Source organism: Aspergillus uvarum (assembly GCF_003184745.1).
Source record: "Aspergillus uvarum CBS 121591 unplaced genomic scaffold BO82scaffold_7, whole genome shotgun sequence".
NCBI classification, from domain to species: domain Eukaryota; kingdom Fungi; phylum Ascomycota; class Eurotiomycetes; order Eurotiales; family Aspergillaceae; genus Aspergillus; species Aspergillus uvarum.
In genome coordinates, this window is record NW_020291304.1 from 541,760 (window position 1) to 567,233 (window position 25,474).

General features: G+C 50.7%; 9 protein-coding genes across 9 annotated transcripts; 4 read left to right on the plus strand and 5 right to left on the minus strand.

Annotated features, from left to right (window-relative positions):
* Nucleotides 1-226: 226 nt before the first annotated feature.
* BO82DRAFT_327983 (FAD-dependent oxidoreductase) lies at nucleotides 227-2,922 on the minus strand (the record flags this gene model as incomplete). The annotated part of the gene is made up of 5 exons (XM_025632992.1): nucleotides 227-968; nucleotides 1,029-1,774; nucleotides 1,840-2,210; nucleotides 2,284-2,558; nucleotides 2,612-2,922. The coding sequence occupies 5 exons, from the start codon at nucleotides 2,920-2,922 to the stop codon at nucleotides 227-229; spliced, it is 2,445 nt and encodes an 814-aa protein (XP_025495602.1).
* Nucleotides 2,923-3,795: 873 nt separating this feature from the next.
* Nucleotides 3,796-5,796, plus strand: BO82DRAFT_424244 (fungal specific transcription factor domain-containing protein; the record flags this gene model as incomplete). Its single annotated transcript, XM_025640288.1, has 5 exons — nucleotides 3,796-3,893; nucleotides 3,991-4,130; nucleotides 4,181-4,212; nucleotides 4,268-5,632; nucleotides 5,740-5,796. The coding sequence occupies 5 exons, from the start codon at nucleotides 3,796-3,798 to the stop codon at nucleotides 5,794-5,796; spliced, it is 1,692 nt and encodes a 563-aa protein (XP_025495603.1).
* A 275-nt stretch (nucleotides 5,797-6,071) lies between these two features.
* BO82DRAFT_351237 (glutathione S-transferase family protein) lies at nucleotides 6,072-6,910 on the plus strand. Its single transcript, XM_025634376.1, has one exon. It carries the CDS (start codon nucleotides 6,101-6,103, stop codon nucleotides 6,803-6,805), a length of 705 nt encoding a protein of 234 aa, XP_025495604.1. The 5' UTR covers nucleotides 6,072-6,100; the 3' UTR covers nucleotides 6,806-6,910.
* A 461-nt stretch (nucleotides 6,911-7,371) lies between these two features.
* BO82DRAFT_361830 (uncharacterized protein) lies at nucleotides 7,372-7,860 on the minus strand (the record flags this gene model as incomplete). Its single annotated transcript, XM_025636832.1, has 1 exon — nucleotides 7,372-7,860. The coding sequence occupies one exon, from the start codon at nucleotides 7,858-7,860 to the stop codon at nucleotides 7,372-7,374; it is 489 nt and encodes a 162-aa protein (XP_025495605.1).
* Nucleotides 7,861-10,172: 2,312 nt separating this feature from the next.
* Nucleotides 10,173-11,596, minus strand: BO82DRAFT_429405 (PLP-dependent transferase). The gene is made up of 2 exons (XM_025640531.1): nucleotides 11,512-11,596; nucleotides 10,173-11,411 (listed from the first exon to the last, which is right to left on the minus strand). Exons 1-2 carry the CDS (start codon nucleotides 11,542-11,544, stop codon nucleotides 10,221-10,223), a joined length of 1,224 nt encoding a protein of 407 aa, XP_025495606.1. The 5' UTR covers nucleotides 11,545-11,596; the 3' UTR covers nucleotides 10,173-10,220.
* A 2,201-nt stretch (nucleotides 11,597-13,797) lies between these two features.
* On the minus strand, nucleotides 13,798-15,718 carry BO82DRAFT_398830 (cytochrome P450; the record flags this gene model as incomplete). The annotated part of the gene is made up of 5 exons (XM_025639054.1): nucleotides 13,798-14,147; nucleotides 14,224-14,353; nucleotides 14,441-15,169; nucleotides 15,242-15,276; nucleotides 15,337-15,718. The coding sequence occupies 5 exons, from the start codon at nucleotides 15,716-15,718 to the stop codon at nucleotides 13,798-13,800; spliced, it is 1,626 nt and encodes a 541-aa protein (XP_025495607.1).
* Nucleotides 15,719-16,214: 496 nt separating this feature from the next.
* BO82DRAFT_398831 (cytochrome P450) lies at nucleotides 16,215-18,562 on the minus strand (the record flags this gene model as incomplete). Its single annotated transcript, XM_025639055.1, has 6 exons — nucleotides 16,215-16,621; nucleotides 16,688-16,824; nucleotides 16,893-16,941; nucleotides 16,990-17,127; nucleotides 17,247-17,614; nucleotides 18,492-18,562. The coding sequence occupies 6 exons, from the start codon at nucleotides 18,560-18,562 to the stop codon at nucleotides 16,215-16,217; spliced, it is 1,170 nt and encodes a 389-aa protein (XP_025495608.1).
* Nucleotides 18,563-21,442: 2,880 nt separating this feature from the next.
* On the plus strand, nucleotides 21,443-22,191 carry BO82DRAFT_398832 (uncharacterized protein; the record flags this gene model as incomplete). The annotated part of the gene is made up of 3 exons (XM_025639056.1): nucleotides 21,443-21,572; nucleotides 21,733-21,876; nucleotides 21,989-22,191. The coding sequence occupies 3 exons, from the start codon at nucleotides 21,443-21,445 to the stop codon at nucleotides 22,189-22,191; spliced, it is 477 nt and encodes a 158-aa protein (XP_025495609.1).
* Nucleotides 22,192-22,969: 778 nt separating this feature from the next.
* BO82DRAFT_361833 (uncharacterized protein) lies at nucleotides 22,970-23,374 on the plus strand (the record flags this gene model as incomplete). Its single annotated transcript, XM_025636833.1, has 1 exon — nucleotides 22,970-23,374. The coding sequence occupies one exon, from the start codon at nucleotides 22,970-22,972 to the stop codon at nucleotides 23,372-23,374; it is 405 nt and encodes a 134-aa protein (XP_025495610.1).
* Nucleotides 23,375-25,474: the final 2,100 nt, after the last annotated feature.

The window sequence follows — 25,474 nt, forward strand, 5'->3', positions numbered from 1 at the left end:
GAAGCTCATATTGTATCAGGAGCTTGGATAAGTCGTGGTCGAAGTCAGGCCAGGTGAAGCTATCTCTGCTCACTGTCTTGGTATCAAAGGTGAATCATTACGGCATCACATGTTTCTTCAACAAGGGAAGACGAAGTATGGATAAGTTCTTTGACAGGTATGCAAGACATGGCGTACAGTCCGATAAACCCTAATGAACTGGTCCTCTTTTCTTCAGTGACCGACTTTACAACTCTCCAGCCGCTTGATACAAAAGCTCCTCGCGCCAACCCCAACCCAGTGCGAATGTCGCTCCAGGTCCAAGAGTAAGCAGTGACCCTGCGAACGCCCCACCGGCTCTCCACCAGGAAAAGTGAGCTCCGGCCTGCCTCAACTCGCGGAAGCGCAGCGCCAGCCATACAAAACCACTCGTCATTGAGATGAGCTCGTCATACTTCAGGAAGCGCGCAATGCAGGCACTGAACGACGTCGCTGAGACCGAGGCATCTCGCAGACCAGGTATGAAGATGCTACTGAAGGAAACATCCCATGGGGCAGTCATCCGGCCGTAAATGAAGGTGAGGCCGGAAACCAGGGCGAAGGTACCATATGCCCACCGGATGTATTGCAGTTCGTTTCTCTGTGGCTTATGCTGGACATCCCGTGACTCCGGGGACGGTCTGCTGAGCACGCGGGCTGCAAGCAGGATGGCGCTCTGAAGGAGGGGGGTGGTCAACGGGAAAGCCTGCCAAAGAGCATTGTACCACTGGCGCAACTTGAGGGTTGGGGCAAAGAAATTCGCATATGTGATCGAGTGGTATCCTGCCAGGGTGGAGAGAACCAGAGATCCGGTGAGGCCACAGGTTATCTTTCTGTTCTCGCCCGCGAGCATTGTGGACAAGGGCGTGCGGAAGTACTCCGCTGCGAGATAGAGAGGGGCAACCTTCCAGATGCCCACCAGCTGAAATATGCTACCTGCTGCCATGGGCCTGTTTGCGTTGGCCAAAATGAGTCAGGTTTTAACATTGTTTGGTATGCAGAGAACTCACAGAATCACTTGGTGCCACGAGTGTGCATTGCGGTAACTCTCCAGCAACCAGACTCCGTAGACTGGTCCCAGGTCCGTCATAAACGATAGCATCTGGATGCGTGAGCTCGGGTCTGATCCGGTGATTGAAGGTAGGAAACAAGTAATCAGTGGCCTCATTATCTTGTCAAAGAAGCGGTTACGATAAAGAGACGTGTTTAGATCCAGAACTTCGCCACTCGCTGCAGCCCAGGTTCCATTATTCAATATCGGAACCAGATGGGATCTAACTGGCGAGAGCATTGATTCCCCGGCTGTCTTACTGATGGCGAAGATGCCCAAAAGTGGCAGCGTCCAAAGCGCCCGTTCCCGTACTGTGGAGTCCGGCAAGGATCGACAGTCAGTAAATGGCATCGTACCCGACAGTGACTTAGCCGGTGGCGGTAGGTAGTCAATCTTCGTCGCCCCAACGAAGGTTCGAGATGATTTGTCAACTAAGTAGTACTCAAGATATGGCATGAGGTAGTGTGCTATAGCCTTGTCCTTGAGTGTATTGAGCGCCTCCAACCGCGTGAGGCTGTGGGCTGATTTGAAGATGGCTTGCACGCGAGGTCGCCGCTTTTCTTGCCAGGATTGCAAGCAGTAATTCAGCTTCTCTATAGCAGGACTCGACTCATGGGAGGCTTGGAGCAAGCTAGCAAGACTATTCGCAAGCGCGGCTGCACTTTCAATTGCGCTGTTACCACCCTGGCCCAAGTTCGGGGTCATCTGTTAGGGCATGTCAGTCACGCGCAGTTAGGGCTTTCTCTCCTTTACTCTGTCCACGAGCATACCTTATGCGCTGCATCTCCGATACAAACCCACCGGTCGATGGCCCAGCGGCTATAGGAGGCCTCTTCCAATGGCAACAAAGTCCGAGTTATTGCCCTCTTGTATACCTCGGCAAAAGGTACATTATTAGTGATCGGCTTCTGTAGGTAGGGGTCGACATATTGGTCAATCATAGTTTGATCAAAGCGTGGGATGTGTGAGGCAGAGTATTTCTGGTCCAACTTCTTGAAAAAGAACCAGAACACTCGACCCTCCTTTCCAATGATAGTCAGGGCCGACCACCCCTCACCGAAAGTTCGATGACTGGTCCCCGGGATTAACCCTGGAGTCGATGTCGAGATGCCAAACACACAGCTGTACTCGGACGTCATTGCTGTGACCAAGAAATGAGAAGAGTCAGTATAACAGCACTGCGTTGATATGGAATATGAAAGAAAGCGACCCACCTTCTCTTTCCTTCAGTGCCTCCTTCTTCAGCCCGATTGACTCCATGTAGTCCCACATCTGCCGTCGCACTGTGCTTCTTACCCCGTCGGCCCCGACAACGAGATCACCCTCATAGACCGACTGGTCGGCGCAGTGAACCCTGACTCCATCGGCAAGATGTTCTACTTGGACGACTTTTTTCCCAGTGAATACATGAGCTTGCGATTGTCCAAGATGCTTGTGGAGAGCATCGAGTGCGACTTGACGATCCACAAACGCAATGGGGTAGCCATGTCTTAGTCGTGGTCAGCGACTCTTGAGGTAGTGATATGCACGAAGGATACGTACCGGTCATGGATGATTTTCGGGGCGTTGTTCTTGGTGATAAGCGTGCCATTTTCTTTCCAGAAGTAGGCGTCGCGAAGGGGCTCTGTGGCCTCTATGATGCCGTCGAAAACTCCCAGCTGATCTAATATGCGCGCACCGTTCGGTATGATTCCGATAGAAGCCCCAACCTGGGGTGCAATCTCCTCGTGGGCCTCCAAGACGACGAATTCCACCTGTTGTCGAAGCAGGCAGTGGGCGAGGGTCAGGCCTGCGATTGATCCGCCGACTATCACCACGCGGAATCGTGGTTTCGAGAGCTGCAAGTCTGTCATCGTTCCAAGAGGCCGAGTCAGTATGTGAATAGTATGTTATCTGGGGAAGGGAGTGTGCTATGGGCCTACTTTCCCCTTATATAGACTGTTGAATTGTTCATCTCGATCTCGATAACAATCGAACCATTCGGCACAAGGGAGCCATTTTCACAGCCAGATAAGAGGGGGAATCAGAGAAGCGAGTATAGTGGGGTGTTCTAGCCAGTGCCACTGTGTACACCTGAGTATTAGGTGAGAGTTGCAAGTTGGTTATTCGCCCAAAGGGTGATTGACGTGTGGAGTCTCCCGGCGACCCACTGCAGCTGTATTGGTAAGTTATCGAAACTTGGAATGGCGGCAAATTTGATTATTTTACCAGTAATCCGAGAAATCCGTGAAACCCGAGAAATCCGTGATGTCAATCTACGAATCGTCCGCCTTCGCCTTCCATTGAGGAAGTTCTGACTTTCTCCTCTTCAGGCACACTCCTTTCCATCACAACCAAGAAGCCCCCCCCAGAATTGGCTCTCCACTGAAATCTGCACCCTGATGGAGTCTCGGCCCCTGACTGTGACCAATCGAGTTTCCTCGTCGCCGCTGCCAGATCGGAAGCGACGGGACCAGAAGCCTCGAGTGCTTCTGTCCTGTACCTCATGTCGTGAGAAAAAGTAAGGCTGCATGCAATTCATACACACCTGCAGTGTCAGCAGTAGCCTGACTCAGTTGATTACAGGCTTCGATGTGATCGCGCTCGTCCTTGTTCGAATTGCCGCAACCGAAATCATGGCACCTCCTGTCACTACATTCAAGCGCACGCGCGTGCTGCCCCTGTCACACGAGAACACCATGCACCGCATAGTGAGTGCATATGGCCGAATTCTGAGATAGGCAAGGATGGGCACTCAAGTCTTGGGACCCGACTTCTTCCGTCCGAATCGAGTGGGACTCGATTTGTCCATCCAAGCCACTGGAGGGCTCTCATGGATGACGCTGTATGTGTGGTTACCTGGGTTCTCATTCCCCAATCTTGAGCTAATATTGAACACAGACAAGGAAACTGGAGATTAAGCCCAACCATGCTCAAATTAGATTAAGCGGCAATTCCGTGCACTTGTTTTCGGGTCTCTCGCAGAACGTGAGCATCGACGAATTGATAGCCTCGCTGCCTTCCCGCACAGTGGCGGATAGGCTCGTGGCCTCATGCCTCGAATCCTCAGAGCCATCCTTGAGTACGTTCCTGTATGTGTCTACAAGAATCTGACTGACTTTTCCACTACAGTGATCATACATGTTCCAACTTTCCAATCTCAGGTATGCCTCTAAATCCCGTTCATGGATCCGTGAGAAGTGCGTCTAAAAGCTGTAGTGTCTTCAATTTTGGCAATCACCTGCGACAGTGAGCCCCGCCTGGCTAGCTCTACTGTATGGGGTGCTAGCCTGCGGGGTGTGGATCGAGCATTTTCTGGACCCCATCATGGCCTACTCCGAAGTACCGCAGTCTTTCTATGTCCTTCGAGAGAATTCCGCTGCCGCCTTGTCGAAATCAGATCTCACTGTCCCCGGCAGGTTCAAGGTCGAAGCAGCGTTGATATACCTGGGAGTGGAGTACCTGCAAAGCAACGAATCGAAGACCGGTGTGTCGATTCTTCTAGGGGTTGTTTCGCGATTGGCGATCATGATGGGTTATCATCAGAGCGCCCATCTCTGCCACCCCCCTCTACTTGCCTTCGAAGCAGAGATGCGATGCAGAGCTTGGCTGTTGCTATCCGTTATTGACAACGTCGTTGCTTCGCAAACAGGACTTCCAAGAGTTATCTACCAAGGCCTCACAAACTCAGCTCGCCCACGCAACTTACTCGACGACGATTTCAACTCCACTATGTCAGTCCTGCCCTCATCCCAATCCGCAACCGAAACACTTAGCCACGTTGTATATATGCTGGCTATCGACGATCTCTACTCAGTAGCCAATGAGATCGCAGACCTTGCTGCAAAAGGTCCAATCTCCCCCGACAGCACTGCTCGCCTAGGTCAGCAACTAGACGCTCTGAAAAACGGCCTCCCGTGTTCTCTGCGTATGCGTTTTTCAGTCGCTCCCACTATGGAATATGACAAATTGATTATGCAACGCACCCTGGAGATAGTTTACCAACGCTCGCGCTGCATCTTGCACCGTCAGTATCTTATTTCGTCGGAGTCAAATCCAAGCTTCGACGCTTTTCGAGGGGCATGCGTGGATGCAGCCCGTTGCGTTCTCGAGCAGCAGTGTCTCCTGTTTCAAGAGGCCCTGCACGGTCCCCGTAATAGAAAGCGTGTGTGGTTTGGTGCCTCCCGCTCGGTGTCTGATTGCCTCACTGCGGCTATGGTGATATGTCTAGAGGTAATCAACAGGACAAACGTCTTATCTCAGCCTTCGTTGACCTGCGACGCATCCACGGAGCTAATCCATATCCTCCATCGGACATACTTAAACCTCAAACAGACTCCCAAGCCACCCGTAGAAATAACCAAGGCAGCTGAGATTCTGGCCACAATGCTCGGTCAGATGGGTCATCCCCTGACGTGGAACAGTGATTCAGACGAAACTCGGCCTGCTGATGACCCCAGTGACCCTAAGACATCTGACTCTCAAGGTCAAGAGACCACGCCCCCGAGTGGCCTGTTTTCCTCTCCTTGGCTCGTCTTCGATGACTTGGTTCATGGTGATCCTCCGTTTGAGATGTTCGACTGGGTGAGTCCTTCGACAATTTCTGCCTTTCTGACTTCCTTGGGTTAGACTTTGAACCTTAATGCAATCCGAGCACAGGTCGATCTGGATCTATGCTGATTTATGAGCAGGCTTACTGGGACCGGGAAATGCGGCAGCTCAATGGGGCATTCCATGATATCATATAGGTGGTTGGTAGCCGGAAGTATACGCCCGTCCCAGACTTCAAACGCCTATGTTTCAAGCTCCTCGGATCCACAAGCGGGTCCCAGAAATCAGCCCACGGTTTCCGCACGTATCTTTACTCAGAATTCCCGGGTTCCGCGTTTCTAGAATCTCGGAAGACTCAATTGCCGAATCCGGCGCAAGTCTCCGTGTGCCGCAGGTGACTTTGAAGCTTTAGATTTAAGACTAACTTACTAGCCGCCTCCCGCAACTTCGCTCCATCTATACATCCCTGTTACAAGCATCTTATTCTCTGGGTCTCTGAAAATGGCTGAATCTCCGGAACTCACCGTGCACCACCTCCGCCTCTCCCAGTCCGACCGGGTGATCTGGCTCTGCGAAGAACTGGGTCTCCCCTACCAGCTCAAATGCTACGACCGGGATCCCGTGACGTCCTTCGCCCCGGCCGCCTACCGGGCTCTGCACCCCATCGGCACCGCCCCCATCATCCAGGACGGTAGCACCGTCACCCTCGGCGAGACCAACGCCATCTTTGAGTACCTGCTGGCCAAATATGACCCCCAAGGCAAATTACGTCTTCCGCCTACCCACCCCAACTACCCGGACTACGTCTTCTGGCTCCACCACACCAACGGCGGGATCCAGCCCGCCCTTTACGATCTTATGTTCGCGCGCATGGCCGCTCTGCCCGAGGACACCCCGGCCACTCAGGTCATGCAGGGCCGGCTGGACCGCAGCCTGGCGGCCATGGAGGCCCAGCTTGCCAGGTACCCGTACATCGCGGGCGAAACCTTCACGGCGGCGGACTGCATGCTGCTGTTCCCGCTTACGACGTTCCGGATCTTCATGCCGTATAGTCTGGAGGCGTACCCGCATATTGTCAGCTATTTGGGGCGGATCGTGGAGCGAAGGGCGCTCGTGGTGGCGATGGAGAAGGGGGACCCGGGGTTGAAGAGGCCGATGGGTGCTGAGGGTGCTGTCGCCGATGACGAGGGTTCTCAGAAAGCCTGACGTAGGTGTTTCATTCTGGGGATCCTCTACGGGAGTCAAGATGAGGGTCATGACCGGTGATTCTTTGATTTGTACATTATAAAACTTCGAGTTTTGCTTCGAGAGTCCATAGCAATGGAATTGTACATATGTAGATGGTGATAGAATGATGACGCTGATGGGCTCCATGAAACCATATCTTGAGTTCTCGCTGGTTTAGGTGTAGCGAACTAAGTTTTTCAACATGTGAAGTAGCTAGCTGAATTGCTTAATCACGTAGCCGGATTCCCGAGGCACGCCGACAACCTATAATTTGAAGCGCGATTACGAAGCAGCCTATCTACAGTCCCTTTTGCCCATTATTCATGCAGAAAATGTAGTATTCCTGTAGCTCCTGGCAGCCCTTCGTACTCAACAATACATATCTTGATCTAGGGACGAGAATGATCCAATCGAGCTGGGCAATAAGCAAGAAGTACAAGAAAGCCCCAACTAAGCCTGGGAATCCGTGTTTAACTTCCGTCGTTAAATGCCACCTGGGGGCTTAGAAAGTCTCTCCTTCCATTTCGACTTCAACCTAAGCAGAACTAGCGAAACCAATACCACCCTTCGATGCGCTGGAAGATCTGAAGAATGCTCATGTTCTGACTGTCCGCGGTACGAATCAGGCGGGAAACCTCGGCCTCCAGCTGTTGGGTGCGCGCAGCTTGGTTCTGGAGCTGCTGCTGTAGATGTTCGACTCTGGCTTCGAGGTTGGTGAGGCGTTGGTCGAACTGCTCTATTGTAAGTCGTGCTGCGTTGATGCCGTTCTCTATCTCCTCGGGGAGAGTTGGGTCGGGGCTGGGAGAAGCAGGGTGGATTGCCTCATCTGAATTGGCCTGTGTCATATTCGGCTTGGGGGTCTGATGTCCGTCCACGGTGTTCTCAGGAACAGCGTTCTTTCCTTCAGGGCTGTGTGGGTTGGTGTTTTGTTGTTCTTCGTTCATCATCTGGGTGGAGGCATCGTGATTGTCACCAGCTGTGTTGTTAGGGACATCACGCGTGATGTTATTGCTAGACGCAGGCTGTGGAGACATAGTTCCGGTTTGATGGATGTAGTTAGGTTAGATTGAGTTCTTGGCGTGGGGTCTTCTGTGTAAAGGTATTCTCCAAGGGCAAGATAGATTGGGTCGGAGAGATCGAGGATTGCTTTCCAAGCACCAAAGGATAGTCGAAAGAGTCTACAGATCGTAGAGCTGAGATATGGGAACGAAAGATTGGAAACGGCTTTAGACAGTTGTAAAGATCAAGAAGTACAAGGTTAATGGCTTTAGAGCGTTTGGAAGACGTAGTTGATTTGGTTGAGTACTGGGTGTATTGATTCTGTTCCAAAGCACCAACTTGGCTGACAGATTAATACGGGGGATCAAGGATTGTGATGGAGATGTGGAGAAATAAATCTAGGCTACGTGAGGCAGCAGACTATCTGAGTGCGGGGCTATCAGCCTGGCGTGGCGGGCGGTGAGTAGCTGCCTGGCCTTCAAGGCTTCAGGGCTGCTGATAGATATTTTTATAGTAAAATTGACTCACAGCAGTTGGGATGCAGGGTTTCATGCTCGCAGGTGGACGTCAGGAGTTCCGCGGGGACCACAAACAGGGAGGGGGGCGGATATTCACTTCCCGTTGTCAGGGTCACTTTGTCTTTGTCGGTGAGGAAGATCGATCCGCACGTGGTCTCCGTGAGGTGCAAGAACTCCTTGTTGATGATTATGTGTGATGTCCATCGACTAGCAATGAGTGCCTTGATGCTTGCTCTGGCACATCCTGACAAAGAGAAAAAAGGTTAGTCAACTTGATGTTGTAAGGGGTCTTCGAGTTAGAGTTGCGAGGGTGTCCGGACCATCGAAGGTGATCTGAAGAGTATGCAGTAGTATTCATACTCAGTCTTGAAGATCACCCCTCCCTGAGTTCCTCGCTGGTGCTGTAGGTCTAAATCGCGGAATGGTTGGTCGAGAAAAGAACTCGACGCCGGTCAAGGCGCGCATGTCTTTCTTGCAGGAGACGACGCATGTTCTGCTGCGCGTATTTAACTTGCTAAGGGTGCCACTACTTGCCAGATGGTTAGAATCAAGAATGCATGTACTCTGGCGTAATGAGCTGCTCGCGAGGGAACTCATACTGGCCAAAATTAGTCATGAAACTCAATTGCTGCTTGGTGATGCTCGAGACATGTAGCGCTGGGTGGCAATTATGAAGTGAACGGCCAAAGGGAGTGAGCAATTGGAACTGATGATCCCATATGCATTGCGCCCTACGGAGTATGTCAAGTACGCAGTGCTTGTGGTCTGTGAGGAAGGCAGGCCCCACCACATCTCGATTATATAAGCTCTCTCGGAGAGCGCTCCTCGTACGGCTGACAGATTTAGGAACCATAGCCGAGTCCGTTGGACGAGATCAGTACATCGGCTCTCCAGCATTTCATGATCGATTCCATATATCTCATGAACTGTGTTGGTGTGACAGTCTGCATTTATCGTTTATGTTTGAGAAAGTTACTACCTGCGCCTTATAGATTTATAAACTCCAGATACAAAGGCTTAGGAGACACTTATAATTTACCATGCTGTGATTGCCTTTAGGACGCAAAAAGAAAAGAAGAGAAAAGGCAGAGGTAGCTCATATAGTATGATAATCTGAACTATTTAGACCGTGTCGAAAAGCGCTAAGAGATCAAAACTGTAATACTACGTCCTCAAAAAATTAAGCTTGTCTCCTGCGGCAGCCGAATAAGTTAGGGCTGCTGTCGGCTTAAATTCGTCAGCACCCTTCGGACAATAGGCCCCGAGCGGACTGGATCGCCGCCATGGGCTCGGGGGTCTGCCCCCCGAGGCCGCATCTAACCGAGCAGAGCATCGGTCGTCCCTTCCAATAATGTAACCCGACATATACTTAAAACACAGAGAACCAACCTCAAATTAGACCAGGCCAGCTGTGGTTGAGTTTTCACCAAGCACTGTTTATTAGAGAACCAAAAGAAGGAAAGAAAATAAAAGAAAGGTCTTCGACTACGGCCTGGTAGACAGACATCTTCCGAACGCAGGACGAATTCACGATCGATGTCTGTACTGTGCATTCGGTTGATTCGGATTGTAATGTTCTTCGTTGCTGGGCCTGCCCATTGGATTGTCGCATTCGCAGAGTTAGAGGGAAGCAGCACCCGAGGCCCGTCTCTCCATGCGCCACCCCCTTATCAAGGTAGACGATAACTCGGGTGTGGATAGCAACCACTCCTCCTTACAATGACCTAGACCAAGTTTGGTACGCACTGCGTCAGCATGAAGGGCTACATGGCTACTCTCTAAACTCAGCTGAACTATCCGTCAGAAATCTGAAAGACGGGAGAATTATCCTGGGATTCACTTTTTTGTTATAGAAAAAAAACAGAACAAGAAGAAAATCAAGCCGGCGCCAACGGAACCTCCGCAAACCCCTCCGCCATAAACCGCCGCATCTCCCGCAGCGCCCCCGCCATCTCCGCGGTATCGATCGCGGCCCCGACGCGCACGAACCCCCGGAAATCGGCACTCTCCTTCCCGTCACCGAAACAGACACTGGCCGGACACAGCAGGACGCCGGTGGTCCGCAGCAACCGCAAACAGAACTCCTTATCGTCCACGGGCCGCCCATCACGCATAAACAGCAGCATGGCAGTCGTCCCAGCCACCGGCTTGCTCCACGAGCACCGCCCGCGATGCTCCTCGACGAATGTCTCCAAAGCGTGGATATTGGTCGTGGCCAGGCGGTTCGCGCGGGCTAGCAGCGGCAGCCGACATCGGTCCGCCAGGGCCTCGGCGGCGATGGCCTCGTCGATCTGCGAGACGCTGATGGTCGTGTAGTGACGCATGGCGGCACAGCGGTCGAGGAGCTCGGAGTTGGCGGAGGCGATCCACCCGGTGCGGGTGCCGGCGAGGCTGTAGGCTTTGCTGAGCGAGCCGATGACGATGGCTTTGTCGTAGTTCAGGTCGAGGAAGGATGAGGGGGGGTCTTCCATGCGGAAGAGCGGGTAGAATACCTCGTCGCAGAAGACGATCAGATCGTGTTCCGCGGCGATGGCGAGGATCTGTTTCTGCATGTCGGCGGATAGGTGCGCTCCTGTTGGGTTGTTGGGGCTGTTCAGCACCAGCATCTTGGTGTTGGGTTTGATCGCGGAGCGCAGGAAGGCGAGGTCTAGCGTCCATTCCCATTTGTCCTCTGGGGAAGATGAAGGTGTCAGCTTCCACAGAGTAACCTCGGCCCCGAGCATCCGCGGCGTCTGGTACAGTTGCTCGTAGGTCGGATACATGACGACGACGTGGTCGTCGGCCGAGAGCAGTGCCTGCAGGACGATCTGGTTGGCGACAATCCCGCCGTTGGTCGTGAGGATGCTCTCCTGCGTCACGGTGGGCGAGCGGTACAGGGCCGCGATGTTCTGGCGCAGCCGGTCCGATCCGCGCATGGGGCCATAGCTCAATTTGAGGGAGCGCGGCGAGAGCATGGCAGAGGTCGTGGCTGGGTCGACGGACAGCTCTTCCAGCTCATCGAGGGAGATGCTCGATGCGCAGGTGGTCGCCAGGTCATATTTACATCCATCTTCTAATTGTTCGATCCACTGCGGTCGCAATGCATGACGAGTTAGAATTATTCGGATCACGAAGGGTCACTCCGTATCATAGAAAGACTGTATTGGCAACAAGGTGAGAGGAACTTACAATAGTGACTTCGAATGGAGGAATGTGGACCATGGTGTGGTGATAGAAGGAATCAATAGAGGTCAGTGTCTTTCAAGAATATACACAAATTCGAGACGGTTGAAGTAGAACTATTAAGCTTAAGAGTAAGATCGGGACTAAGAATGGGGTGCGCCCTTCGTCACACTGCCCAGTGATGAGTCAACCGGACCTTTGGTCCCGACTCGTCGGAGCCTTCCCCCGATCAAATAATATTTTCCCTGGCAGTTGCAATTTACGTCAAAGTCGGCTGGTGGGCCCGACTTCGGGGCACTCCGCCGACCGACGATTCCGGACGGTGAGGCGACCCATCAATCGTCCAATCGAAGCTCTTTGTGTCTTCATTTACTTAGTGACCCTGGACGGACATCAACTAAATTTCCGATCTATAGCTTGAGATTTTTTTTTCGCGGATCCACAACCCGGGTCTCTGCATGTCAGCAAAGATTCGATCTTCCTTGATCATGTCCGGGGACGAGGAGAGGGAAACATACATGCAAGCAGAGGTTGTAACAGCCTCGATACAGGTCTTTATCTTGTCAAATGAGACATCAAGTCTGAGTCACGCGAGATCTATACCATACTTCGCAGCTAAGGAGCGTCCGAACCATTCGTCTTGAAAGTCAGCCTAATTGGTCTCCTTAGTATGTACAAAATGAAGGTACTCGGGTACTCCTATGCAACAAACCCCATCAATTATCCGTCCAAATCAATATTCGATGTATTCGCATGGGTTGAGCTATGTGATGTCTTTATGACTCCTCGTGTTGAGATAACAGTCACCGAGAACCAATGGGGGCGGTTGTCGAATTGCATGCTCAAGGCAGCTTGACCCAGTCGTATACCCCTCTGTCGGTTCTTTGCTAGGAGTAATTAGCTTGCGTTGACTAGCTCCAAAATTGACAATCAATTGGCGCTGTATAGACTGGCGCGGTGGGGTCTCGAAGTGTTATGAGCCATTTTGGCCGCGTCCCATCCCAAACTATCTGATACACATCCTCCGTCCAGAATGAACTCTTATCAGAGGGTATGATCTCGGAGTTCCGCGCCTCTATGAACTCGGCACGGCTAGGGCGTTCGGACTTGATTTGCCCTGGAGCTAGATGAATGAATCCTGCTTCTTTTGCGGTGTAGCTATCAAGATATAGAGAAGTTTATAAAAACCTTTCTACTTTTAAAGATCTTAACAGTAAGATTTAAATGTTTATTTATATTAGCTATATTAATATATGAAAAGAAATACCAAAGAAATCACAATATATTACAAATAGGGCGATTTGGGCGAGTTTTTCCACTTTTAAGATATTGAGGGTGCAAGATGCGGTGCGGCGGGCGCCGGCTCGGTGTCCGATTACATTAATGTAATCGGACACCGAACCGTCGCGACAGCAAACCGTCGTTCTTCTCTATAGCTACTACTAAAAGCTAGAACATCAACTATTTCTCTGAATTGAAATAAATATCTATAATAAAATAATTCTACTATATAGAAAGAATATAAAATACCTATAATTATTATATAAATGTAACAAAAAAGGATTAAGATTTATTAAAATAATATTCTTTACAGAACTATATAAATATTATAAAAATGTTCTTTTATATATGTAAGTGTTTTAGATAACATGTAAATATAGTATAAAACACTCTTTTTTATTATGTTAGTACTACCTAATACAGAATTTTTAGATACATTGTTGAAGTTTGATTTATTTAGTGGTAGCTATACTGAGAAACGACGGTTGGGTGTCGCGCCGGTTCGGTGTCCGATTACGTTATGTTAGTTAGGTTTACATAAACAGCGCGCGGCCTTCGCTTCGGTTTGTTCTGACTTACCCCAGTAGATGCGGGGGTTGCGGCCCTTAGCAAGAATGCCTTGAATAATCTCAGGGTTCAAGATCTCAGCAAGGTTCTCGCGGATAAGATCGTAACGGGCCTGTGCTGCGGAGTGCAGAGGCGGGAGCCAGGAACAGAAGAGTTGGAGAGGGGCAAACAAGAAAAGGCAGGGATCCCTCCGCACGATACTCCGTATGGAAAGCTTGGGTCTACAGCATGCTAATTCCCGGTACCCTCGGAGCTGCTCTCCGCCTGTTGCTCCCTCTGTCACCCAATAATCCCTGGCCTTTCCAGCAGGACACTTACATCAACATGCCACTCAAGTATATCCGGCGCGATTTAATTCTACACGTCGCCATAATGACTCTCATGTACAAGTAGGGCCGTTGATACACGATCTTCACGGATAGAAACTCATTTCGTGACCGCTTTTCACCCCACATGCTCCCAGACAAACTTGACACTATCTGGATCCCGCATCTGAATCACCAGCAGCTGATGCGTATCCAGCGTCTTGGCCACCAGCCGCGCCTGAGCCGCCTCAAATTCCTCTCCGTCTTCAAGCACAACCCGGAGCCGATGCTCGCGGAAGAGGGAAGCCAAGACCGCCACAGTCTCGACCTGCGCGAACTTCTGGCCCGCGCACACCTGCGCTCCAGCGGACCAAGGGATATAGGTCCCCGGTCGCGGCTCGATAATCTCTTCGCGTGCGAGTTGCTCCGCCTGGCTGGCAGGGATACCCTCCATACTCTGGTTCGTAGTGGTGTCCACCGCAGGAGATTCTGATCCAGCGGCGGGGACGCCAGGCATTTGGCTCATCAGGCCAATAGCGCGGGTGGGTCTGCACAGCTAGCAGACTAGGTAGGATGACGGCTCCATGCGGGAGGACGAGGGTGCGATTACTCTCGGGGAGGTGGAGGGTCGCTTGCGCTGGTGCGACGGATTTGGGAAGGGCCAAGATCGCCGGGTACAGGCGGACAGTTTCGAGCTGTTTCCCCCGCCATGTAGCATGATTGTCAACGAGTTGAACTCGACTATGGGTTCAAGGCCAATGGTAAAGCGAGAAAGAACATACTAATACGGCGAGGCAGCGTTTCAGTCGGGGATACGCTGCTTTATAGCCCACGGAGTCCTGGTCGCTGCGGGGTATGGCCGTCCGGATCTCCTCGGCTATCCACTCCTGGATGTCCGGGTACGCAGCTAGCAAGAACATCAGGTATGTCATCGTGTTGGCAGTGGTGTCATGTCCGGCGAAGTTGATCACGTAGATGTTCCCGAGGATCTCATGGATGGTAAGCGGCTTGCGGTTGCTGTGACGGGTGACCTCAGACTCGCGGATAAGGGAGGACATCAGGGTCCCCGTGCCGGGCTCCCCTTTTTCCAGCAGCGATTTCTCCACGTTAAACATGGTCAGCATATGCTGCTTGAAAATCTCGACCGCCTCTCCGACCCGTCGACACCAGCTGGGCAGCACAGGGAGTTTCAGGATCCACGGGGGGATTAGCATGATCGAGAAAGAATTTTCCATCACGAGATTAAGCGACTCGCCATACGAGCGAGCTTCCTGGGATCGGTCCTCCTGGGAGCCGTGGGAGGATTGCGGGCGCTTGAACCCCGTGGCTGCAAGGACGTTGAGAGCCAAGGTGCGGATGTTGGTGCCCAGCCCGCCGGCTGGGGCCGATCCGGCCGATGCAAGCAGAGCCTGGGCTTGCGAGGCAGCCTCGTCCCAGACAAGACTGTTGATGCCTTCATTGAACGGTGCGGCCACGATCTTGCGGTGACGCTGCCAGTCGGCCCCGAGGGTCTACGGACTGTGCTAGCGGTGAGCGAGGCTCAACAGAATATGAAAAGTCGATCGGAGCAGAGAGAAACTGACCGTTGCCACATTTGGACCAAATACGTCCAACGTCTCTGTGTAAGCCGCGTCAGAAACTGTAGGTTTCTTTAGAGGAACTGCAGCATAAGACATACTATAGAGCTCGACTGGGCGTGTGAATACTGCACGGCGATTTATGATTTGGGTGATTGCCTCCGCATCGCACACATAGACGAAGACCTCGGATGAGGTGGCCAGCGCCCACGCGTCGCCCATGCGCAGATGCGACTGTGCTCGGTCGCCAAACTGCCAGCTGCGTCGGCCATAATGTCTGACTCGACCAAATTCAAATGGAAGACGATCCAAAATGAAGTAAATTACCGGCTCGAGGACGATCCAGAGCGGGTTGACGGGACTGGCAGGGAGAACATGGTAAGGGATGTTCAGTTTCCGGACACTTTTGATATTTTGGATCAAGCCCTTGAGACTGTAGAGAGTCCATGCAAAGAGAGTGGTGCCTAGAAGCAGATAGAACATGGTGTAGCGAAGAAAGGAGCAGGGACAGAGGGTGAACGAAAGAGGAGCAGCCAGAGGGATGCGATGTAACTCAGACGGTGACGCGTGGGAAAATCCGAAAGGTCAGGAGCGGCAAAATGAGAGGGAGAAAGAAACCAGGTGTAAGAGCAACGTTCCAATCGAAAGAAAAATAAAGGAGAAAGAAAGAAAAAGAGATTCAAAAATTGCGAGTGATCTAAGCAACGGCTAATGTAGCTAGCAGGGATGTTGTCAAGTTGATGGCCATTGGCAACTAATAATGGTTCCATCCGCCCTAAGCCCAACGCCTGCAGGCGCCTTGTGCCGCCCCCCCTCCTAGAGAGAGAGTAAAGTGAATTCTTTTTTCTTTTTTCGGAAAAAGAAGACAAAACAGGACGATGTAACATAAGCTAGCTAAACAAAAAAGAAAGGAAAGGAAATACCGAATAAAATCATTCACCGTTGTGCTGACATCTCTCCTCGTGGACTTCAACCGACACTAGACATCTACATCTTCAGTCTTTTTGAGGACAACATACAGATCATCTCCTGGCAATGGCCTTGAGATCCCAAAGGTAAGCACACTATCGTCCTTACGTGGAAATTCCTGCTTCGGCCACGCCAAATTGACATCGAATCGGTTCAGCATCACCGCCACAAAGGCGAAGATCTCCAAAGTTGCAAAATGACGACCCGGACAATAGTAGACTCCACCGCCGTAAGGGAAGTAAGCCGGGTCTTGCGTCAGCTCCGGTCGCTTCAGAAAGCGTTCGGGGTTGAACAACAACGAATCATGCCCGTACATCTCTAGACTGTCGTGTAACTGACAAGAGGGAATAATTGCAAAACTTCCTTTGCGAAACTGCTTTCCGCCTAGCTCCGTATCTTGGACGACTCGCCGAAGCACTGCATCGCGCTTGGTAAGCCTGAGCACCTCGTGATAGATTTATGACAGCCGGGGGCAGTTTTGACGCAGATAGGCCATGTCCACCTTGCCATTCGGGCCCACTGCTGGGACTGTCTCCTCCTGGATCAGTTCTCGTAGTGTCGGCTCGTATAGAATGTGAGCCAGGACCCAGGACGCTGCCTTGTATGCGTTGGCATCGCCACTGCAGAGGTATTGCTCATCAGGACCCTCATCATCACACAATCGTGAAAGAGAGGGGTGCGCACTCACGTCCAGTAAATCATCACCATCATGGCTGCCTGGTCATCTTCGTGGATTCCTAGATCGGTATAGGTTTGGATCAAGGTGCGGATCACCTATGCCTCACGGGCGCGTGCCTGAGGCGGTAGTCGCAGGTAGGCATTGAACGCCTTTGTGTATTGGGCCAGAATGCGGCGAACTTGTGTGCTGTCAATGAACTTGGATCGGTAAATGAGCTGCCAGAACTCATCGGTGAAGTCCGCAGCTCGGTCGTCATTTCAGGATCAATGGCAAATAAAGCAGGGTCAAACAATGTCATCTGTGTGGCATTGATCAAGAAATCGGAGCACAGATCGTAAAGCGATATAGCCTCCGTCTCCTTACCAGTCATTGTGGGATATGTGGCCTCTAATTGACTCCAGGACAGTAGCTCCTGGATGGCGCCACGGTATCGGCTCAACAAAGTGTCAAATGTCGGTCCAGGGAGGAGATGTTGTTTGAAGAGATCTTCCGTCAAGTCAATAAGGCTCTTACCCTTGCGGTTGATTGGGCCGGGCTGGTTGCGCTGCCAGAGGGTATGAAGTCGGTCTTCCCCACAGCCGAAGCCAATCAATCCCTGGTTGAGGAAGCCATCCAGGCTCAGAGCGTTGATATCGGCGAAAAAAGGGCGAATGTCAGCCGGCGATGTTACTACAGAATGTCGGTCACCGGCCAGGCTTAACGCAAAAGGTTCGCGTGTCCCGAGTTGTTTTCTGAAGCGGGTTGATTACATGCTTCAAGAAGCACTGAGATATGGCCATGGGGCTGTCACTTACACAGCTCTTCTCATTAGCTGGTGGCAATCTTCGAAAAAAGCACCCGCATGCCCTAAGCAATTGAGATCTCAGCATCCATCCAAGTGCCTTTGCGGTCAGCCATATTACCAAAGTCTGCAAAAGTCAGGAACAATATTCTTCATAGTTCAAGGGCTTTGGTACTGACAAGGAACCCAATAGGGGAGTTCAAGTGGCTCGTTAGGCCGAAAAAGTGGGTGGATGGTGAATCTCCAGAGTCTCCCACAGACCCCAGGTACTGAGTAAAGTCGCCAACCAAATAATTGCCCCTCGAACGTAATTAGGACTCAGTTCCCGTACTGGATCAAACGCATGATTCACAGCGGACGTCAACCTGAGAAGCATTTTGAGTCAAATCAAATCAATGTGTGTATGAAGCTTGCTGACTAGGCTGTTGAGTTTTTTCTTTGTCTACGAGTTCAATATTCGAACACTCACAACATGCAGACATTGAAGGCTTATATACGGTGTTGGGATGTCATAAGCCTTCTCAAATACGATATTTAGCCGCATTGCGACGAAAGTCTACTAAATGCAATACCTGCTGTGAGCTTCATTACGCATGGAGAGAATACAACGGCCCCCATAAGGTCCAATGTCTTACATGGCGCACAATTGGATAGAGCCTTGGGTAGAGCCCTCACAAAGAAGGCGCAGTCGGCGATCTCTTTGCCTTGGACCGTTTGAATACAATGAATTGCGATGCGTCAATAGCTACATTGCCATGTTTTCTATACAGGCCAGCAGGGGTGTCGATGCACAGCCTACAATTAGATTGCGGCATATATGGACCTACCTAGTAGGCCGCTTCGTAGGCAGGCTGTCGATGGCCTGCTTGAGGGACTCGTAACCAACTCCATTGTTCATGACTCTGTGGGCTCCGTTGCCATGCAGGACGACACAGAAATCCGACCAAGAACCGTCATTCTACCGAAAGATCCTTCTCAACCTCTTTCAATCTGACTGTTGGCACTAAAACGGAAGGATCCAGCCTTGTCCAGTAGCCAACCGAGTTATTTGTTCTGTTGTCGGACAGGGGTACCTGCAGTCGCAATTCACAGGGATTGTCCGGAAAGCTAAAGTAGAGTGCTAACCCATCATGAAAGGGCGATTTAAATATTTAGCCCTCTTTTAGTCCTCACGATTCTCTCTCCATGTCCGTCAGCGCTTGTCTTTCTTTCACTTTCACTCAACACAGAACTGCCCCGCCCCTCCTAGCATGGCTTCATCTCTGTGTACATTGGGCCGATTATTGGCGGTGTCTTCATCACTCACGGCATTTGGCGCTGGTGCTTTTGGACGTATAGTTTTTCCCAATAGGGTGTCCTGCGCTATAACCCTCACCTTCCAACACAACTGCAAGAGAGTGCAAAGCTAACTGACCAATAAATTTGCAGAAACATGCCCATTGGGGCGATAACATTCGTTCTTTTGATTTTTGTACTGCGGATACAAGGCAGCAAAAACAAAAATAGATCCCTGGCGGTCAGCGAAACGCTTCGGCGTCTGGATCTAATTAGCTGCCTGGTATTTATAGCGGCCGTCTGCTGTTTGTTGCTAGCCCTGCAGTAGGGAGGCCAAATAAAGCCTTGGCGTTCAGCAACTGTGATTAGACTCTTTACAAAAGCCGGCCTGCTGTTGATCCTATTCGTCTTAATTTAAATCTGGCGTGGAGAAGATGCATTGTCCAAACCGACTCCCCGCGCATATTTTGGGCAGCAGCACTCGTGGTCTATAGACTGGGCATGGGGGTGGCTATGCAGCTGCCATATACAGCTGTTAATCTGGTCCTGCAGTGAGTCTCCATGTCCGCTATATTCTTGCTCAGTCAGAACTCTACTTCTTCCCTCCTTCCTCTCTTCCCCTGTATCTTCCTCCAAATTCTCAGCCTCCACTAGAAGAACAAAACCTTACCATCAGAGTTTAGTAATGACGACATACCCACAGGCAATGGTATATTCTACACATTATATAACTGGATTAAGGCAATACTGGCGAGCGGTCTTTTATAGCTATTGCAGTCTTTTTATAGTAACTGGGCGGGTGAGCAACAGCTACTGCGGCGTTTCCAATAACCTCTGCAGCGTACTTACTCACCTTCTGCACTAGGGCCCTAGCGATTGCCATTGGCCAGACCATTGCACTAAACAACATACTTCATAAGGTACCTCTTCAAGTTCCTGAGCTTTTTCCTAAGCAAGTAATATCCTGGGGTGCGGCAAATCTTGCTGCCCTTGCTCCATCGGCCGATACGTTACATAAACTTTGAAAAGTCTGGTGCACCTTTATATCGCATGTGATGCTTTTTGCAGTAGGCTGTGTCTGCATCTCTGTGCTATGCACTTGCGGGATGGAGCCGCTCAATGCCAAACAGGTGGCAGAGCAGAGAGAACAGGCGGTAGACAAGAAAGAAAACGGGGTAAGCACAGCAAATAGGAACAAGCCCTAAAATATGACGCGGCAACTGTCAGACCATATGCATGGATTCCCGGCATATTATGTCTGACATGCATAAGCAACAGTCAATCTATGTGTTTTGCCACCACTTAGATAATAGCACACGTCCTGTCATTGGTGGGATAGGAGAAAGAAAGAGGAGTATAAGATGGAGGGTGCATTCTGCATTGTGCAACCGGTATATGATTCCTTTTGCTGCAAGGGGCCAAGAAAGAAAATAAGCCCATAGCTTAGCGGCTAATAAGCCGCTGGGTTTCTGAGACAATTTAAAATTCCCCATCTTGGGTTGAAGGAGTCACTAGGCTCGGCCCGCCCCTATTCTCATCTTGTCTCTGCTTTGCATGGGTCTTGCTGGTAGTGTGGTCTAAGCACAAGCCTCAATCTTTTTTTTTTCTTTTTTTTCGCGTAGGGCTACGAGCTCTGAGGGGGTAAGAATTTAGTCCGAGGGGGTTAGAAATATATGAGACTTCGGAGGAGGTTAGAATAACTTAGATTTCCCAATATTTTTTTACTTTTTATACAGCTACTCTTAATCTTAATATATATCCGACACCCATAATCAAGAGAAATAGTCCAAGGTGTTCTCAAATATAGAATCCTAGTATAAGGATTTCGGTCCTAAAAAAAACAACCTTAACACTGGTATAAGAGGGGAATTGATCATTTCTCTTTGAACATACGTTATCTAAAAAAGGTAGATATAATTAAAAAAAGCTCTGGGGGTATCAGAAGGATTATAGGTATTTCTGAGGCCCCCTTGCACTAATTTCTGACCCGCTCAGATCTAGTACCCTTTTTACATAGCAAACAATTTCTAACCCCGCTCCGTTAGCCCGAATCCGGTAGAGGACTATCTACAGTGTTTTTACAGGTGAGTAAAATGTCACCCTGCAAGTAACCAAACAGTCGGACACTGCCCCCACCTTTCAAGCAAGCGTTGGGGGGTAAAGGTACAGGATATATTGGCAAGCATTTCATAAATACAGCTATAATAATAGAGCTTCTAGATCCAGGATGGGCTATTCTACTCTCTTTTTTCGCCCCTACAGACCAACTGCTCACAGAAAGCCGCTGTGCAATTCGAATTCCGAACCCTAGTCACGAATCTAGTCTTAGATGTGGTGACAGATCTTTGCAGTAAGAGCCCAATTGTCCGAAATCTGAGATCTTTTCGAGAACAAAAACAAGCAGACTAACGCGCATAACACGTTGTTTGACCAAATAGTAATCAGCTTGCCGATAACTCTTCTCTGGAATGTCCGTATTCCGCTCCGTCGCAAAGCAATTCTGATGGTTATTCTCTCGGTAGCCGTCGTCATCATCATCGTGGCGGTGGTCCGAGTAGCCGTGGTAGCCCGTCGGAACCAAAATTCAGATATCTCCTGGCTCTGGATGTGGAGTTTTATTGAGGCCACCGTTGGTATATACCACCCTACCCCAGCCCCCCACCTTTTCAATTTCCCCTTGACGTCTACACAATAGGGGGAGGATCTTTACTATCGGTGTCATCCTTCCGCTTCTCCAAAATTCTATCTAGTGGCGTATAGCTAATACAAGCCCGTTATTGACATTTCTCACAGCCAACATCGTCGCTTGCATGGCTTCCTTCCGTCAACTGTTCATGAAACAAGATCAGCAGAGTCGTTACCGGGAGGCTGAGAAGCGCGTTCCTAAGCGCGTGCGCTTCAAGCCGGAGAAGCTTCAAGCCTCGTTTTTCTCTGGCAGTAAGCACCCGGCCCGGTTGCTTGTTGAGATTGGTTGTGGAACAGCAGGAATAAGCTCAAGCGATGGATAATGCAAGCTTGCTCACTCGCTACTGACTCAGACTCGTGGTAGCTCGTGGTAGCCTGCCGCCGGCAAACCCGAACCACAGCACCGGCGAGCGGTTCCATGATCTGACGGACTTTCGAAACAGTCCAGCGGCCATTCTCGACGTTGCTGCACGAATGCAAGTCGGAATAGAGTGTGACATCGTCATCTATGACCAGGATTGGCCCTTCGGAGCCAAAGCAGCCAGAATGCCAGGTGCTGTGAGCTGAGGAATGCTAGTCCTTGTAGCAAAGAAGGGCTTGTGAGAAACTGGGGGCAGATCGTAGCCGTCACATTGTCTCCCTGTTGAGGTACATCTCTTAGCATATGCTTTTTGTCGCTTAGCTGGAGTTATGGAGGGATCAGGCATATTGGGAGGCTGAAGTTGGCCAAGAGAGCCTGAGGGGTGAAACAGAGAGCGGTGGGAAAGCGGGCCGGCGCGTCCGTGAACGCCTTCCTTCTCCACCCCGCGTGGTTTTCCGACTCGGAATCCGGAGTCAGAGTGGATACCCTACGCAAGCTTGGCAGTGAACGATTCCCCTGACTCTCTCGGAGGTTTTCAATGCAGTGCGACATGACTATGCGATCTGACTTGCCGCGATAAAGAAGACAGCCAATATAGCCGTTTCAGCGTCACTGTTGACAATCTTCGCTCCCTCTTGGATACTATCTCCGATGCAAGCATACACTAGCACCGTCGAGCAGGACAGAAAGATCGCCGCGATGAACAATTCGAATCATAAGACACTGCACCAGATTGACAGGAGGACTAACCAGCACAACATCCACCTAAATTCATGTCGAGCTTTGACTCTCGGAACATCCCCCGGTGATCATCACTCCAGCTGGCAATTTCCTGGAATATTGAAACATCTGAGCCTCATGGCTTCCAATATAAAAAAGGATAGAACTTCAAACCCAAGTGCCTCCAATTAACCTTCGAACCAACCCATTCCATCGCAAAGGTAATTCCGATTGACACAAGAAACCAATCGAGTGTGTCCCAAGATGGCCGTGACCGACAACTTCCAGAGCGAAAGCTACAACTTCGTGGACCGTATCTTCGCGAAGGCGGAGATCCCCCACCGGCTGTTTGGCTGGCCGTCGGCCCATGAGTTCGGCATGGAATTCGGCCCCGTGCCGTCCGTCTCCTGCAGCTACACGCCCCCGGGGTGGATCATCCCTGACCACGAGATCGACCGCGCCATCTGGGCGCTGCGGGCGGCGGGGCTGCGGCCATGCCCGCACGGACGGAAATGCCCCACGGTGTGCAGTCCCTGGCTGCCCCCGACGGATGTGGACCACTTCCACCGCACCGAGGGTGATATGCAGGTCTTGCCTCAGCATCCGCAGCTGCTCCGGGTGATTCGGCTCTATCGGAAGTCGGAGTATCTGTGGTATACCGGTTTGTAGAACGGCAAGAGTTGGGATTGTTTCCTCTTAGTTGGTTTGAAGGTTGATTTATCTACTAATCTGATAAAAGCAATACATGAAATCAATCATCTTGCTTCCGTGACAATCATTTCTGTTCGGACTCTTCTTCATCCATGGTACTTGGCATCCAACAGGTATAGAGAGATGGTTTCCTTCATTCTTCATCCCTGCTTTTTTCTGTTTGCACGTAAGTCCTAAAATGACTAGGAAGCAGAGGTCCTTCTGCCACGGTTCATCTTGTCGAGATAACATACAGAAAACCTCTCAGTCTTGATGCTCAGTTTAAGGTAATTTATGATTTTGACCATCTCGGGAACGTGGATAAGTGATACTCAGCTACGTGAGGCTATCTGAGTGGAAGTTCTAACATGCCCGCGGCGGTCGATGAGCAGCCTGTGCTAGGATTCTCACGACCACGGTCATCTTTGTCCCAATAGCGAATTTCCTCCTCATAACATTCCTCCGAGATACCAACAATCAAACTCCTTATCATTCCATTCCCAATTTGTCTCCGTTGTCTCGAAGTCTCCTTCCACGAAGCTGAGAAGCCAGCGAGGCCATATAATCAGAAAGCTGCCGGGGACAAGAACAAGATGAAGAGGTGGAGAAGGAGGTGGAAGAAGGCTTACATAAGTTCCCTAACGGGATCCCAATACAGCCGTTCTAGCCCGCACATATCTGACGGTGTGATTCCGTGTGGGGCTAAGGAGCTATCAATCTCTTTTAGTCTCGAGTTAGTGTGGTGTTTTCTTCCTTGCTCGGAAGAGTAAACTCACTTGAACGCAATCCTGAAAGCCACCCTAACCCTCTCTCTCTCCTAAGGCGCCATCTCGCAGCAAGCACCCTCACCAACAACAGGACTTGCCAGCTGAATAATGTCTCCTCCCTCAATAACAGTGGTAAGTCCGATATAGAAGATATAGCCACCGGGTACCCACCCCTCGGGTCCCTGCTTGGTCTGAGCAAAGCCGATCAGAACCGGGGCGTGCTCGCACTTGACCTCGGCGAGCTTCTCATACGTCGCGAGGCATTCAGTCGCTTGGGGGCATACTGCGTCTGTGGCTTAAGTAGCCCGTTGGCTTGCTGGCTTCCGCTCCGTGCCGGTGTGCGGGATTTGGCAGTACATTCGGACGATCACGGGCGTCTCGCGCGGGGGATCACAGCAGAGAAGTTCGATGATAACGGAGGGCGGAACGCCCTCTTGGTCGGCCTTGGCTTTATCCATCTCGTGAGGGCTCTCGTTGAGGATTTTGAGCACCGATAGAGGGAGCTTCTCATCGTTGTTGGGGCCCGAGAGGGTGATTTCATTGGGGACGAGACGGCGGTGCCGCCTAGAGTTGTAGTCATCTTGAGGATTCTGAGAGAGAGATGGACACTGCGAGAGGGGGAGAGGGGCGGTGATATTAGTATCTGTTGACTATATGAAACTTGGAAGAGTGGTGAGATAAGGGGAGAAGAGGGAGTGAGGGAGAAGGAGGAGAAATGAGTAAGGTGGTAAAGACGACCCAGGGTAGGTAGGGGAATGAATTATATAAATAACAGCAGAAGTCTTAGTCAGTCTACAAGAGCATAGATCCTTTTTTTTTCAATATTAAGCGGAAGGAGGTGATTAAATGCAGAATAACATATAAAACAGATTTATATACCATATATGTATATACAGTACTTGGTGATTTACCATCCGGGTAGTATACGATGCAGTTGTAGGGCATGTAAGGTCCATGTAAAGAATAAGCAGGGCCTTGGGGATGAAGGATCAGATACTGGCATCTAGTGGTCTAGTGAGACAATCAACACCTTTATTACTCTCACAAAGCAGCGGAAATAATGACATGGAGACGTCGAAACGGAGGAAGACGCTGAACCAATCAGGCTGGATGAATAATGCCTGGGTATATAATCCCGAGATGCTTCAACTACTCGAGTACAAGATTGAATCACCACATATTGCTTGGCAACAGAGCTTTGTGGCTCTCTTAACCTGGTGTATACTTCCTTGGGCAATGAGCAGCAGTATAAATTCATGTCATCTTCCCATTGAGCGCTTCTAGTTCCCCATAAAAAATTGCATACTATACC